At 53.2% G+C, this 15,665-nt stretch overlaps 1 protein-coding gene across 13 annotated transcripts in view; it reads left to right on the forward strand.

The window, feature by feature from the left end:
- Positions 1–15,665, forward strand: part of DLG3 (discs large MAGUK scaffold protein 3) — a 123,210-nt gene that overhangs the window by 63,992 nt on the left and 43,553 nt on the right. For 10 of the 13 annotated variants that reach the window (XM_077922101.1, XM_077922100.1, XM_077922096.1 and 7 more), the window contains 5 exons: positions 510–679; positions 2,225–2,361; positions 3,092–3,236; positions 4,949–5,108; positions 14,999–15,155. In XM_077922101.1, coding sequence (XP_077778227.1) covers positions 510–679; positions 2,225–2,361; positions 3,092–3,236; positions 4,949–5,108; positions 14,999–15,155 — 769 coding nt within the window. Of the gene's footprint in view, positions 1–509; positions 680–2,224; positions 2,362–3,091; positions 3,237–4,948; positions 5,109–13,586; positions 13,731–14,613; positions 14,658–14,998; positions 15,156–15,490; positions 15,638–15,665 lie in introns of those variants that run through there. The other 3 variants (XM_077922102.1, XM_077922103.1, XM_028715968.2) reach the window with 3 other exon arrangements.

Genomic DNA, 15,665 nt, shown 5'->3' on the forward strand with positions numbered 1-15,665 from the left:
CAATTGCTCCAATATTTCAGGGTTCTCTTAAGCCGAGAAGGCTCCCGGACCAAACAAGAGTTATTAAAAGGAGTTACAATTGCAGGTATTGCCATTGGGCCACAACTGGCAGATGATATTTTCTCTTAATGCACCATAAGTATAACGTTTGATTTCTTCATCTATCAGTTGGCCCAAGGTCAATGCCCATACCCCCATCCAGCTTTTCCATATTGCCATATTTTCCACCCCCACCACACCAATTTTAAAAACAGGATTTCTCCCAGAAAATTGATTGAATTTTACAAAGTAAAATGAGGACACAGCAGGAGGTAAGGGTGGAGGGTTTGGGGTGGTTGCTCACCTTGGGCCCTGCACCTGCCCATCTTAGGGCATTCTGCTGGGGAACCACTAAGGAGCGATTGAGGGCCGTTTTCTTTAAAATATTTATATACATACTTATGCTAGCCCTCCGGAGTTCTCCCCTCCCTCACCATCTCCTCTTTGGCTGTTCTGCCCCTGTGGCGCAGGGTGAACGACTGTGTCCTGAGAGTGAACGAGGTCGATGTTTCCGAGGTCGTGCACAGCAAGGCCGTGGAGGCCCTGAAGGAAGCGGGGCCTGTGGTGAGGCTCCTGGTGCGGAGAAGGCAGCCCCCACCAGAGACCATCATGGAGGTCAACCTGATGAAAGGACCCAAAGGTGACTGCCCTGGGTGTGGGCCCTGCTGGCAGTCATGTGCTAGCATGGATCTGGGGCTGTTGCTTCCCGGCTGGTGGATAAACCTGGAGGCCAGTGGTCTCTAGGCCCCTGCCGTGAAGTTGGGCTGCGGCCAGGAGCCAAGCAGGGGTCAGTGCTGGGTGGATCCAAACACCCAGGTGGGTTTGTCCCAGTTGTCCAGGGCAAAGTGGGGTGGTTGGAGCAAGAGCTGCTGAGGTTGAAGGGAAAGGGCCGTGGCTCAGTAGTGAAGCATCAGCTTTGCATACACAAGGTCCTGGTCTCAAGCCCAAGTAGGGTTGGGAGACATTTCCTGGCTCAAACCCTGGTGAGATCCTGCCAGGTAGCATAGTGACAATACCGGGCAAGAGGGACCCATGGTCCAACCCGGTGTAAGGCAGCTTCCTGTGGAAAGGCCCATGGCTCACTGCTGGAGTCCATGGTCTGTGCAGAAGGTCCCAGGTTCAATCCCCAACATCTCCAGGTAGCACTGGGGAGAGACTCCCTGCCTGCCTGCTGCTGGTTGATGTAGAGACAGTGCTGTACAAGAGGGCCTGACTCAGTATAAGGCAACCTCCTTATACTCAGAGAGTGAGGCTGGTCCAGGGAAAAACTAGAGATTGCTCAAAGACACTGGCAGGGATCGTGCGGAAGTTGGTGCTCCTTCTGTGGTGAAGGAGCAGCAGTCCAGGGGCAGGTTCCATCTTACCTGTGCAATCAAGAGCCAGATTCTGCTGCTGAGAAGGAGGTCTCCAGCAGGCTGTCAACAGAGGCACAGACCATCTCTTGGGCCTCCAGAAGGTCATGGCCCTGACTCAGCTCCTTAGGGTTGGATATTGGCAAACTTCCTTTTGGTGTAGCAGGGTTCTGTGGCTTTTAGTAGGTGACAGAGCCCACCGGAGAGGAGGGGCCAGGGACACAGGTCCCAACACCCCTGTCCCTTGCTCCTCCTCAGCAAACCCTCCAACCCAATGCCTGCAACCTGCTCCTCTAAGAGTCTAGAATTCAGTGACCCAGAAACTCACTTTTTTGCGCTCTCGCCCACCTATTGCTTACTAGTCTTTTTTTTTTTTTTAAGGAAAGGATAGAAATGTGAAGAACTGGGGAGGGATAATGGGCCTAGGGGCAGTAGCCTGGGAGGAAAAAAACAACACCCCGGAGATTTTATACCAGATTACATACCAGACTATAAAAATGGATTAAACAAATTAATGGAGCATCAAGCTATCAATGGCTACTAGCCAGGGTGACTGTGCTCTTCCTCCACAGTTGGAGGTGTTAGTGCTTCTGAATACCAGTTGCTGGAACCTGCAAGAGGAGAGATTGCTGCTGCACCCAGATCCTGCTTTCATGTTCCCCACAGGCATCTGGGTTCCCACTGTGAGAACAGGATCCTGGACTTGATGGGCCCCTGGCCTAAGCCCACATCCAGGCTCTCCTAATGTTCTTACGTGGCCCATGGCAGGCAGATCTCTCCACATCCCAGCGCAGCCATCGCAGAGCTCCCTAACCCCACCTCCTTCTCCCCAGGGTTGGGCTTCAGCATCGCCGGGGGTCTCGGGAACCAGCACATCCCTGGAGACAACAGCATTTACATCACCAAGATCATAGAAGGTGGTGCGGCTCAGAAAGATGGGCGGCTGCAGATTGGCGACCGACTGCTAGCAGTGAGCACCCGACTTGTTTTCTTCGAAGCGTTGGGATGGGTGACAGCATGGATGGCGTCAACTCTCGGTGCAAGGGAGCTGGGTGCTGGGCAGTGCCTGCCAATTGTGTGGCCACCCCAAAACATTTTGCGGCCTGGCATGGCTTCTTAGAAGCATCCGTTCGTTTACTGTGGGAAGGCAGCTAGATGATCTGATCCCGGCAGGCCTCTGTTTAGGTTTTTCATTCACAATGGAACACTCATGCTCAGAGGCAGTCTATCTCTGCCGAACTGGGAATGTAAAACTGGGGAGACCTGTGGTCCTTCAGGCCCATCCAATTGCCGGCTGCAGGAAGCAGCATGGGCATAGCCTGGGGGGGCAGGTGCCCCTCCTAGTCAAGTAAATAAATAAAAACACTTAACCAATTGCATCACAGATAACTCAGTTCTGCCCTCGCCCAACATAAAGCCTATCCCCCACAACATAAACCCTGGATACGCCCATGGGAAGTAGGATACTGGAGTCGTTTTGTTATGTTTGTCATTGGCCATGATAGGGATGGAGCACCCATGCTCAGAGGCAGTCAGACACTACTGCAGTTGGGCACTGTGGGATGCATCTGATTTAGCAAGTTTCTCCTCATTGGCCCATCTCAGTTGGCTCAGTCTGTCAGATCTGCAACACTTCTGGCCTATAGACAAGCCTCTGGCTGTTTTCTCTCTCCTGCCCCTGCCATACCCACTCTCTCCAGGTGAACAACACCAACCTGCAAGACGTCCGACATGAGGAGGCCGTGGCTGCACTGAAGAACACTTCGGACATGGTGTACCTGAAGGTGGCCAAGCCAGGCAGCTCCCACCTCAACGACATGTATGCACCACCTGACTACGCCAGCAGTACGTACCTGCCCTCCCCTGCCTCCTGCTCCTGGGGTGGGAGTCAGAGCTCGTGGAAGAGAAGCTATTTTGCATGTAGGGTGTCATGAGCCCTGTGGAGGTGTTCTGAAGTGGGTGTTTGGATCAGAAAGAAGGGGGGGAGCTGGGAACTGGTGGTCCTGTGCATGGTCCCAGTGGGTTGGGACAGGTTCTGTCAGGGCATCAGGAAGCCCCAGAGCTGGAGGAGAAGGAGGAGGTGGTTGTGGAACCAGAAAGTGTGGGATCAGTTCCCATGGAGAGTCCCAGCGGGATGTCAAAGTGTCAGGAGCAAGTCAGTAATAAATCACACAGAGTAAGTGAACTCTTTATTAGTAACAAGATCTGCTCAGGCCTAATGAGCACAGCAACTCTTCTTGGTAGGTCTTGCCCTGCTTTCCCACAGCTGCCTACGTCTCCCCCTTCCCAAGCAATCTGAGACTCCCAATGCCTTGTCTCTCTTTGCTCCACCCTCTTCATACCTCTGTGGGTTCTGGGAGACCAGGTGGGAGGGGAGGTAGTCACAGCAGGAGGGGGAGCCACCCTGGCTTCTTCACCAGCCTGATTCATCTTTGCCTCATGGCCCTCCTCCTCTCCAGCCTCTGCTTCTGCCACACTCTCCCAGCTCACTAAGCCCTGTTACCTCTTCAGCTACTGACATCCCCTCTTCCCAGTCTTCTCCCTCTTCTCTCTCTGACCACTCATCCTTGTCCTACCTGAGCCTTCTTCCTCTGGAGGTTCCTCAACTGGTGCCTCCCACCATTCCTCTGTGTGCAACTAGTCTGCGACACAAGGGGAGGTTTTGCTTCTGTGCTGTCAGACACTTCCAGTAAGGCCCCTCCTGTACTGGGATTGTCTCTGGCCCCTCCTCCTATCAGCAAACCTTTGCCCTTAGAGGAGGTGCTGGACAGGACCAGCCCACCCATGAGGCAAGTTGAATCATCGCCTTGAGCAGCAGGAGCCACGGGGACAACAGATCCGGCCTCAGCTGCCAAAATGTATTGGGTCAGTTCTTGCACCAGAGAACATGTCAGGCGCTGAGTTACTGCTTCCCACCCCCCACACAGACCCAAGAGGAGAAGGCAAGGAAAAAGGTGGGGGGGGCAGATTGGTCTCCCACTCTTGACTGGGGGCAGACTGGTCTCCCACTCTTGACCTCACAGGCACCAGGGGGAATTTATAGTCCTGGGGCACTGAGGGGGAGAAAGATGGGGTGCTCTCTGGAGTATCCCTTAGCCTAGAGGTGGAGAACATCTAGACCTCTCCATCTGGACTGTGGGATTCTAGCTAAGCCACACCACTGCTCTTCAGGACGTACCTCTCACCAGATCTGCTCAGCAGCCAGCTTGAATGCCTTTGCCTGCCTGGAACTTACCCATGAACTGTGGAAATACAGAATCATAGGATTGTAGAGTTGGAGGAATGTCTCTTCCTTGCCTGGATGGCAATAGAGATATGAGTGCATGGAAGCCTTTCACTTTTCTGGTGACTGCCATGTAGCCTACTGCACAAAGGTCATTCTGCCAACTTTTCCCTTCTGGTCCATGGCTGCCATGTGGGCCTCAGAAGGCTCCCCACCTGGGGCCAGGGCCTTGGCTCTAAACAAGGGTCCCCACCCCACACCTCAGCCCTACCACAGCCCTGCCTCAGCCCCCTTTGTTCTGCCTCACTGATGCCTCTTATTTGTGTCTCCTTAGCTTTCTCTGCCTTGGCTGACAATCACATAAGCCATAACCCTGGCCTGGGCTACCTTGGAGGAATGGAGAGCAAGCCAGCTTACCCTGCTCCACCCCAGGTCGCGCCTGCCCGCTACTCCCCTGTGCCACGCCATATGATTGGGGATGAGGACTTCACCAGGTGAGCAAGAACCCCCTTCCCCACCTCCTCTGCCTCTCCCTTGGAAGAACCTGGTAGTTCATCTCTAAAGAACATGGGTATAACTTCCTCTCCGATAGACATTTGTAGGGCCAGTTCCATTCCAGCTGATTTGGCAGCAAACGAGGCATGCAGAGTCCTGCTCCATTTGCTAACCTCCTTTTTCTTGTTGCTTCTCCCATGAGTTCAGGCAGCTGTGGGGCATGACTGGGGATGTGGGGTGGCTGTATGGCTTCCAGAAATGTGGGTCTCCAAAATGGAGAGTGTGGGGTGAGGCTCAGTATCCTTTACCACTGAGAAAATAAAAATCAGAATCCTGCACCAGAAAAGGTGGATTATGTGGCCTGGGTGTATTATGCAAATTGAGCAAAGCTGCGTGATCTTCTGCTGCGTAATTGTCATGGAGGACAGACAAGGCATCAAAGGTCCAGCCCCAAAGTGCTGGAAGTCTTCTTCAACTGCTTCATCATCATGTTTGAAAAATGGGGATGTGGATGAGGAAAACAACTATTTTTCATGCTCCCAGTACTTAATGCACATTGCTGCAGCATCCCTCCCAAAAACCTTGCAAGTCAGGGCAGCCCTGTAACCTGCTTTCCCTCCAGCATTGTTGGAAATCAAATTGTTGGGGCAAAGGCCTGTACCGGTACTTTGAAAGTGCTGATGAATGGCTGGTTGCCGGGGTTTCCAAAGCCCCGTGCGGGGCTTTTGCAGGTGCCTGCAAACCTCCGTTTGGCTCATTTATGTCATCAGGTCTAAGGCAGGTAGGTGTGACTTGGCCGAAATGGCCTTGCAGCACAGGTGGGGAGTATTTGTGGGTCGTATTAGGTTTCCCACGGTTGGATTATGCAGATTACTGAGGTGATGCATTTGAAAACATTTTACACAGTTGAGAAGGCACTTTTTAACTGCTAAACAGAATGATAGTGGCGATACTAGCCATGGTAGCTAAGCCCTTCCTCCAAGGTCAGGGCCAGTATTGCTTCTGAATATCAGTTCCCACAGCAGGGAAGAGCGCTGCTTTGCTCGGGTCTTGCTCGGGGTTTTCCACAGTCATCTGGGTGGCCACTGTGAGAACTGGATGCTGAGCCATTGATCTTTTCTTATCTGCTTATGATAAGGGCAAAACTGTTTGTTTGCTAAAGTATTTACCGTATTTTTCCCTCTATAACACGCAGATTTTTTCTCCTAAAAAGGAAGGGGAAATGTCTGTGCGTGTTATAGAGCGAATGTGTGGTCCTTGGAGCCAAAAAATCAAGCAAAAGTCAAATCGCGAGTCACGGAGAAGGGAAACCTGAAAAGAGGAAGTGGTTGCTTTCCTGCATTCTGCCTCAGGGTCTTACTGCCCACCCGTCTCTGTTTCGTTGCTGTGATTGCTGAAACGGAACAAAGAGCAGGGAAAGCCCCTCCCCTCCAGGCAAGCAGAGTGTCGTTCTTTCTAATTCCTCTCTGTGCTCCGGTGCTGCTGGGGGAGAGGGAGAGAGAGTGGGGGAGGGAGAGGGAGAGGGGGGGAGGGAGAGGGAGAGAGAGGGGGGAGGGAGGGAGAGGGGGGGAGGGAGGGAGGGAGGGAGGGAGGGAGAGAGAGAGAGAGAGAGAGAGAGAGAGAGAGAGAGAGAGATGGCTGGCTTGGGGGGGAACTTTTGCCTTTCTTTCCTCCCACCCGTTAAATCCCTCTCCAGCATTCTTAGCCAGCTGCTTCTCTGCACACCCCTCTCATGTCCCTTCTTTGTTTTTCCTTCGCTCCCCACTTAAAATGTGGTTACAAAGCATGGATCCACATGGATCCTCAGGATCTTTGCATTGGGTCACCCCAAATTCACCATCAGATCACATAGCATGTCCATGGCTACAGCCTGCACCAAAAAAAGCACGCACCCACTGTTGCCTGGGGCTGCAATGGTGCAAAAATGTGGTTACAAAGCATGGATCCACAGGGATTCTCAGGATCTTTGCATTGGGTCGCCCCAAATTCACCATCAGATCACATAGCATGTCCATGGCTACAGCCTGCACCCAAAAAATCACGCACCCACTGTTGCCTGGGGCTGCAATGGTGCAAAATCGTGGTTACAAAGCATGGATCCACAGGAATTCTCAGGATTTTTGCATTGGGTCACCCCAAATTCACCATCAGATCACATGTCTGTGGCCACAGCATGAAGCACAAAAATGATACATCCACTGTTTCATTCAGAATGTTTTTTCCCTTGTTTTCCTCCTCTAAAAACGATGTGCGTGTTATGGTCAGGTGCGTGTTATAGAGCGAAAAATACGGTACATGCTGCTTTCCCCAAAAAGTTCCAAGCAGTTTTACAGTAACAAAGGTACACCAGCCAACATTTTATTGCACCCCGCTGTGTTCCAGACACTGCTTTCTACCCAGAAGGGACAGAGGCTCTTCTTCTGAGGGCTAACAGTCCTCTAGAGAGGATGGGCAAGACCATGAATGACTGTGAAGATAAGCAGGTGGGGACTCACTATGGAGAATGGTTCAGTAAAGTGAGGACTTTCTCCTCAGTCTTTGCGCTCTCCTTGTACAACTCAGCAGGGCGGAAGATGGAAACAAAAATAAATTTGTTGGCTCTGGGCTCTGCTTGTCACTGCTTCTGCCTCTGTTTGCTCTTGGCCTTCCTGTTTTCTGCCCTGCGATGGGCATCAGCCATTGCTGCTTATTCCATGACAGGGAGGTTGGAGTTGGAGGGCATGATCTCTGTGACTCCAGATCCATTATTTTATTCCAAAGCCACATGACTGTACAGATTGCTATTGGCCACACGAGGGCACCGTGGAACTTCCTGGCTAGGAAGAAAAGGGGTCTGTGCCTTGTAGTGACCCTCAGGAGCCTTGGTTTGGGTTAGGGATCCTGACCAGGAAGCAGGTGGGTTGTTTACAGTTTAGAGGTGGGAGAAACAAAAGATTCCCAAACCCAAGAATGTGAGAATGGAGGGGGGCAGGCCCCCCAAATGACCCTTTCGCTTGGTGGACCAACAATTCTGTGTGCATATGCTCTATGGGCCTCATCCCCTTGGGATTCCTCTGTCCAGCCCTCCTCACAGTTCCCCCCCAGGAATCGTCGCCGTAGTTAATCGCAGTGGCGGTGCCAGGTTTGCCCCCCCTCTGTTAGCACCTCGTACGACCCGGGGCCAGTTGCCCTGGTGACTGTGGCGGGTACCCTTGCCGGGCCCGCCCCCAAGTTCTTTGCGTACATTGAGTCACGGGGCTGGAAGATCCGGGGGTTCCTACCTTCCCCCACTGCTGCCTCGTCCTGGGCTCTATCAGGTTGAAGACGGTCCAGTCTTGTTGTGAGGCACCGGCCCATGAGTAGTTCTGCTGGGCTCTGGCCGGTCGTTGTGCTGGGGATACTATGCTGGGCTAGGAGAAAAGCAGTGAGGCAGTACTTCCAGTACCGACCTCCCCGCTGCACCAAGGATTCCCTGCCCGAGCTGCTTCAGGTCGTGGCGGATGTTCTCCTGGAGACACCTAGTTTGGTTGTCCTAGGGGATTTTAACATCCATGCTGACACGACCTTACAAGGGGCTGCTCGGGACTTCATGGAGAGCATGGCCTCCATGGGGCTGTCGCTGAATAAGTTTCGCCCAACTCATAGACATGGACATGCATTAGACCTGGTGTTCACCTCTAGTGACGTGGGTGATCTGACACTAAGTAAAAGTGAAACAAAAGACGTGCCATGGTCAGATCACTTCCTGGTGCAACTGGACTTCTCCACGACCCTTCCCCTCTGCAGGGAGGTGGGACCAATTCGGATGGTCTGCCCCCGCCACTTAATGGATCCAAATGGTTTCCAGAGAGTGGTAGGGGATGCTTTATCCCATGTTGATGGCCATTCAGCTGATTCCCTGGTGGCCCGCTGGAATGCGGAGTTAACCAGGGCTATCGACTGTCTGGCTCCGAAGCACCCTCTCCAATTGCATGGAGCCCGGACAGCCCCGTGGTTTTCTTCAGAGCTGAGGGCGATGAAACAATCGCTGAGACGGCTAGAGCGTCGGTGGCAGAAAACTCACTCCGAATCTGACCGGACACAGGTTAGAGCTCAACGTCGAGCCTACCAAGTGGCGATAGCGATGGCGAAGAAGACTTTCTTCACCGCCTCTATTGCATCTGCAGAAAATAGTAGCAGGAGACTCTTTCAGGTGGTTCGCAATTTAACGGAACCACCTTTACCACCGGGGCCTTGTAAAGACCCCAAGATCTCCTGCAACGATTTTGCAAAGTTTTTTGCAGATAAAATCACTCATATTCGGAAGGAGCTAGACACCACCGTGGGAGCAGGGTTGGGGCGGGAGAGTACTAGAACTCTGTCTGGTCAAGTTGCATGGAATCAATTTCAATCTGTTACCCCCGAGGATGTGGACAGGCTGCTTGGATGCGTGAAACCAACCACCTGTCTCCTTGATCCTTGCCCATCCTGGCTAATAAAAGCAAGCCGGGAAGGGCTGGGCAATGGGCTCTGCGGGATAGTGAATGCTTCCCTCTGTGAGGGAACATTCCCAGATCCGCTGAAAGAGGCGGTCATTAAACCACTTCTTAAAAAACCATCTTTAGACCCGGCCAGTATGGCCAACTATCGCCCAGTCTCAAATCTTCCATTCTTGGGCAAGGTGATTGAGCGCGTGGTTGCTGAACAACTCCAGGCACGCCTGGAGGATGCGGACCATTTGGATCCCTTCCAATCGGGATTCAGGCCTCACCATGGGACTGAAACTGCCTTGGTCGCACTGGTTGATGATCTCCGGCGAGCTAGGGACAAAGGTGAGAGTTGTTTTCTGGTTCTGCTGGATCTCTCAGCGGCCTTTGATACAATTGACCATAACATCCTTCTGGACCGTCTAGAGGGGTTGTGAGCTGGGGGCACTGTTATACAGTGGTTTCGCTCCTTCCTCCTGGGCCGTGTTCAGAAAGTGGTGGTGGGGGATGAGTGTTCAGACCCCTGGGCCCTCACTTGTGGGGTGCCTCAGGGTTCCGTCCTCTCCCCCATGCTTTTTAACATCTATATGAAGCCGCTGGGAGAGATCATCAGGGGGTTTGGACTGGGTGTCCATCAATATGCAGATGATACCCAGCTCTACCTCTCTTTCAAATCAGAACCAGTGAAGGCGGTGAAGGTCCTGTGAGAGTGCCTGGAGGCGGTTGGAGGATGGATGGCAGCTAATGGATTGAAGTTGAATCCTGACAAGACAGAAGTACTGTTTTTGGGGGACAGGGGGCGGGCTGGTGTGGAGGACTCCCTGGTCCTGAATAGGGTAACTGTGCCCCTGAAGGACCAGGTGCGCAGCCTGGGAGTCATTTTGGACTCACAGTTGTCCATGGAGGCGCAGGTCAATTCTGTATCCAGGGCAGCTGTCTACCAACTCCACCTGGTATGCAGGCTGAGACTGCCCGCGGACTGTCTCGCCAGAGTGGTGCATGCTCTAGTTTCTCCCGCTTGGACTACTGCAATGCGCTCTACGTGGGGCTACCTTTGAAGGTGACTCGGAAACTACAACTAATCCAGAATACGGCAGCTAGACTGGTGACTGGGGGCAGCCGCCGAGACCACATAACACCGGTCTTGAAAGACCTACATTGGCTCCCAGTACGTTTCCGAGCACAATTCAAAGTGCTGGTGTTGACCTTTAAAGCCCTAAACGGCCTCGGCCCAGTATACCTGAAGGAGCATCTCCACCCCCATCGTTCTGCCCGGACACTGAGGTCCAGCGCTGAGGGCCTTCTGGCAGTTCCCTCATTGTGAGAAGCAAAGCTACAGGGAACCAGGCAGAGGGCCTTCTCGGTAGTGGCGCCCGCCCTGTGTAACGCCCTCCCATCAGATGTCAAAGCGATAAATAACTACCTGACATTCAGAAGACATCTTAAGGCAGCCCTGTTCAGGGAAGTTTTTAATCTGTGATATTTTACTGTATTTTTGGTTTCTATGGAAGCTGCCCAGAGTGGCTGGGGAAACCCAGCCAGATGGGCGGGGTACAAATAATAATTTATTATTATTATTATTCCAGTCCCCTTGCGTCATGTGGCGGAGGGCGTCCTTGCTGATCCGCACCATGTGCTCTGCTTGGCCGTTGGTGGCGGGGTGGAATGGTGCCGATCGTGCGTGCCGGATGGCACTTTGCATTGTGAAGGTCTGGAACTCCTCTGGCATGAATGCTGTTCCGTTGTCTGAGACAAGGGTGTCAGGGAACCCGTGGGTCACGAACAGCCTACGTAGTACTCAGATGGCTGCGGCCGTGGAAGTGGACAGTACCAGGGTGACCTCCAGCCATTTGGAGTATGAATCCACCACAATGAAGGTTGTCCATCCCTGGAAGGGGCCAGCGAAGTCCACTAGCAGGCGGGACCACGGCGCTCGGGCAGACTCCCAGAGTTGGACGGGGGCCCTTGGGGGATCTGGGCAGGACTTCTGGCAGGTCTGGCAGTATTTAACCTAGGCCTCTATCTCCCCGTCCATTCCCGGCCAACACACATAGCTCCTTGCAAGGGCCTTCATTCTCACTACCCCTGGGTGTGTTTCATGTAGGGCTTTCGTGAGGACCTTTTGGCGAAGAGGCTGGGGAACGACCACCCTGCTTCCCCATAACACACACCCCTTGTGGGCTGACAGTTCATGATTGCGGGCCGTATAGCCCACAAATTCCGGTTTGGGGTTGCTACTGGGCCATCCCCGCTACACCCAGTCCAGGACCCGGGAGACGACCCTGTCCTTCATGGAGTGGCATTCTACTTCCAGCGCCTGAATGGGGCGGTCAGGAAGCTGTTCCAAGCTCATGACGTCATGTGCGGGTGCTGGGTCGGGGCTGGTCTCAGGTAGTGGCAGTCTGTTGAGGGCAGTGGCGTAGTGTGGGTTGTCAGCACCCGGGGCAAGGCAAGTAATTTGCGCCCCCTAACCCGTGGATTTGCCCTAACCCTAGATGTTGCGCCCCGTGCGGCCGGCCCCCCCTGCACCCCCCACGCTACGCCACTGGTTGAGGGCGTCCGCATGGCCCATCACCTTCCTGGGCCGGTGGACCCTTTTATACTGGTAGCCGGTGAGGAAAATCAACCACCTGAGGACGCGGGGTGACATTACTTGAGGGATGTGCTTCTCGGGGGCAAGTAGGGCAAGTAGCGACTTGTGGTTGGTCACCACGGTAAAGGGGCACCCATACAATAAATTGTGGAATTTCTTTACTCCCTTCACGATTGCCAGGCCCTCTTTGTCTATTTGCAAATAGTTCCTCTTGGCTGTGGAGAGGGTCTGGAAAAAGTAAGCCATCGGCACCTCTCTTCCATCCAGGAGTTGGTGGCCTAGGATGGCGCCAACGCCATAGGGCGAGGCGTTGCATGCCAGCACCACCAGCAACCTCTCATCAAAGTGCGCTAGGACGGAGTTCGAGACAAGCAGGTCTTTGACTGCTTAGAACATGGCCTCCTGGCGCTGTCCCCACACCCATGGGGCCCACTTGTCTAACAGTCTGTGTAGGGGCTCCGCTACCACTGCCTTGTGGGGTAAGAAGGCATGGTAAAAGTTCAATAGTCCCAAGAAGGCCTTGAGTTCTGCCTTACCCTTAGGTGCCGGGGCGTTAAAATAGCCCGCACCTTGTCCCCGGTCAGGTGGACTCCATCTATGTCCATCGTAAATGCTGGAAAATTCACCTGTTGCACTCCTAGCAGACAGTTTTCCCGCTTCACCTTGAGGCCAGCCGTCTAGAAACGGTGCAGGACGGTGCCTGAACTCCCCCGGCGATCAACACATCATCAAATAAGGGAATTCCGTTAAGGAGAGAGTCCATTAGATTTTGGAATATGCCTGGTGCTACGCTGAGGCCAAATTGCAGCCACTTGACATGGAACGAGCCCCTGTGTGTTACAATCGTCTGTGCCTCAGCGGTGGCCCCGTCCACTGGCAATTGCTGATAGGCTTGGGCCAGGTCCAGCTTGCCAAAAATCTTAGACCCTGCCAGGGTGGCGAGGACATGGCTGACCACTGGCACCGGGTATGCATGAGCCGTAAGCGCCTTGTTTATGGTACATTTGCTTCCCTCCTGGAGCCTGACTGGTCTTTTCCTGCAAGCCAATCAGTTGTTGCATTCTACAATCCTACCAGCCTAATAGACTGATTAACTTTCTCCTGGAGCCTGATTGGTCTTCTCCTGCAAGCCAATCAGTTGTTGCATTCCAGGATCCCACCTGCCTATTGTTCAAGGATCCAAGCTTAGTACATAACACTCAGAAAGGGCAGGAGCTTGCAGAACAATCCCCTAAAAACTCCATTTCCCACCTTTTCCATTTGAGTGGCACAAAGACCGCTAGGGAAGGAGGGGTTAATGGTTCCTGGCATGCCTTCTCCCAACACCATGGGCTTGCTGGAGTCTGGTTCATCTCAACCTTTTCATGATGGCTCTTGTAGCCCCCCCCCCCCTCTGAAAGCAGGGCAGAGGAGGGAGGGCTGGGAGAAGCTCAGATAAAATGCAGGCTGCTGCTGCTGCGCTCCCCAGTCTGCACACTCAGAGAAGCTGCCACTATGATCACCGTCAATGTCTCTTCCTCCATGTCTTATGGGAAACGCCCTTTCCAGCAGCAACCCATTGCCAGGCATAAAAGAAGGACCAGGTACCAGGGCTCTCTGTTCTGTACTTCTTCTTGGGGAGGAGGGTCTGTGAGGCCCCTTGCTGGGTTGGCAAGCAGGGGCATGGTCCAAGCCTTGGTCACAAGCCCTGGGGTCAGTTGGCTGCTCTTTGGACACAGTGCTGCTTCCAGAAATCCTCCTGGGGTACACCTGCCTCTTCCAGCCCAGGACTTGGCACCTGCACAGAGGGTCAAGGTAACAGAGCCCTAATATTGCACCTTCATTTGTCCAGAGAAAGGAAGAGGCAGAGCTAGTGAGCAATGGGGTTGTATGGGGGGCTTCCAGCTTTGAGGGCTGCAAAGTGAAAGGGGTAGGGCTGGAAGTCTGCATGCATCAGGGCGAGGGAAGAATGGGCCGTGTGCCAGCAAAGGGGGCACTCCAGAGTTGGTCTTTGTTGATTTACATGCCAAAGGGGTGGATGGAATCTTGTTGCTTGCATTCTGCTTTCTATATATTTCCTACAAGGGCACTGGAAGGTCTCAGAAAGGGGTGGGGTGTTTTTCCAGCTCCCTTTTAGGCTGTCACTGGAGGGACTGCAAAGAGAAGCCACACCTTCCCTCCTTTATTTCTGGCACCTAAAGGAATTCTGCCTCACAATAGCCACTCGCCAGCTATTCCTCCACCAACCTCCCATTCCCGAACCTTCTCCTTAAGACACAGGTAGTGTCTTTACTTTGTTTTCTTCTGCGACCAGCAGCAGCAGCAGCAGCAGCAGAATATATTCTGCAAAATATACGTCTTTGCATCATTTACACCAGACACAGAATTCACCTTTTCTTGGTGCAGAAGTGGGGACTAATCTTTCTGACTTATAGAGTGCACGTATCATAACTGCCCAGGGATATAGGATCATGCATAAGACCAGCCAGTCAAGGCAGAGAAATGGTATCAGCTTCCCATGAGATGGAAAGGTAGGAAGATTCCTGGTACTGCACTCTTTCCAGTTCATTCTCCATACTGGCAATTTGTTTCTGCTCTGAAAAGTAAAATGTAACTCCGTTGGCCCATACACACACACACACACACACACACACACACACACGGACAATACTCTTATTGCCCTATTGAAGGTGTTGCCCTACGTTTTTGAGATTTTAGGTTATGGTTGCAGCTCTACCAATTGTTCAGAGTGGGTAGCAGTTGTTGGGTGCCAACTGTGTGATGCACATGGGATGTTGAATCATGTTCAGGTGGGCCCTGACTCTGCCCCCGGCTATGTATCCTCTTCATGTTTGCCTTCTGTCCTTTACAGGGAGCCCCGGAAGATCACCTTACATAAAGGCTCCACAGGCCTGGGCTTCAACATTGTAGGGGGTGAAGATGGCGAGGGCATCTTTGTCTCCTTCATCCTGGCAGGGGGCCCAGCGGACCTGAGTGGGGAGCTGCGGCGTGGAGACCGCATCCTATCGGTGAGTGGAACATGAGGCCCCTTTACTGGTGTTGCTCTGAGGTCTTATTTAATGCAAGGAGGTGGATTTGGAGAGTTCTCTGGGCTTTGGTACACAGTTGCTGCTGACCTCTGAACTGGGAAGCAAGCAGGTGGGAACACCTGCCTCCCCCACCCCCCAACCTATCCTCCAGCCCTTCTCCAGGACTGGAGAGATTCTGCCCCAGGCACTAAGGTGTTAACCCACACAGAGCGGCTTTGCCCACACAGAGCAGCTCACCAGACCGGTCTGGCTTAGCCCAGCCCAGCGTTGTGGAAGCTTGCTTCCTCTTCACTCTCAGAAGAGGGAGGGAAAAAACCAACACGCAGCCGAACCTCCCAGCTTGAGCTTCAATGGAGCCTGCGTGTGGGGCCCTGCAGCGTAACGCTTGCCCCTTAAATGCACCGAAAGTGTGCAGAGGCCAGGGAGGCCACCTCCAGGAAGAAACAACCAAGCTTGGCCAGGTCTGGTTTTCACTTCCTGAGAAGCTGT

The sequence above is a fragment of the Podarcis muralis genome, chromosome Z (assembly GCF_964188315.1).
Source record: "Podarcis muralis chromosome Z, rPodMur119.hap1.1, whole genome shotgun sequence".
NCBI classification, from domain to species: domain Eukaryota; kingdom Metazoa; phylum Chordata; class Lepidosauria; order Squamata; family Lacertidae; genus Podarcis; species Podarcis muralis.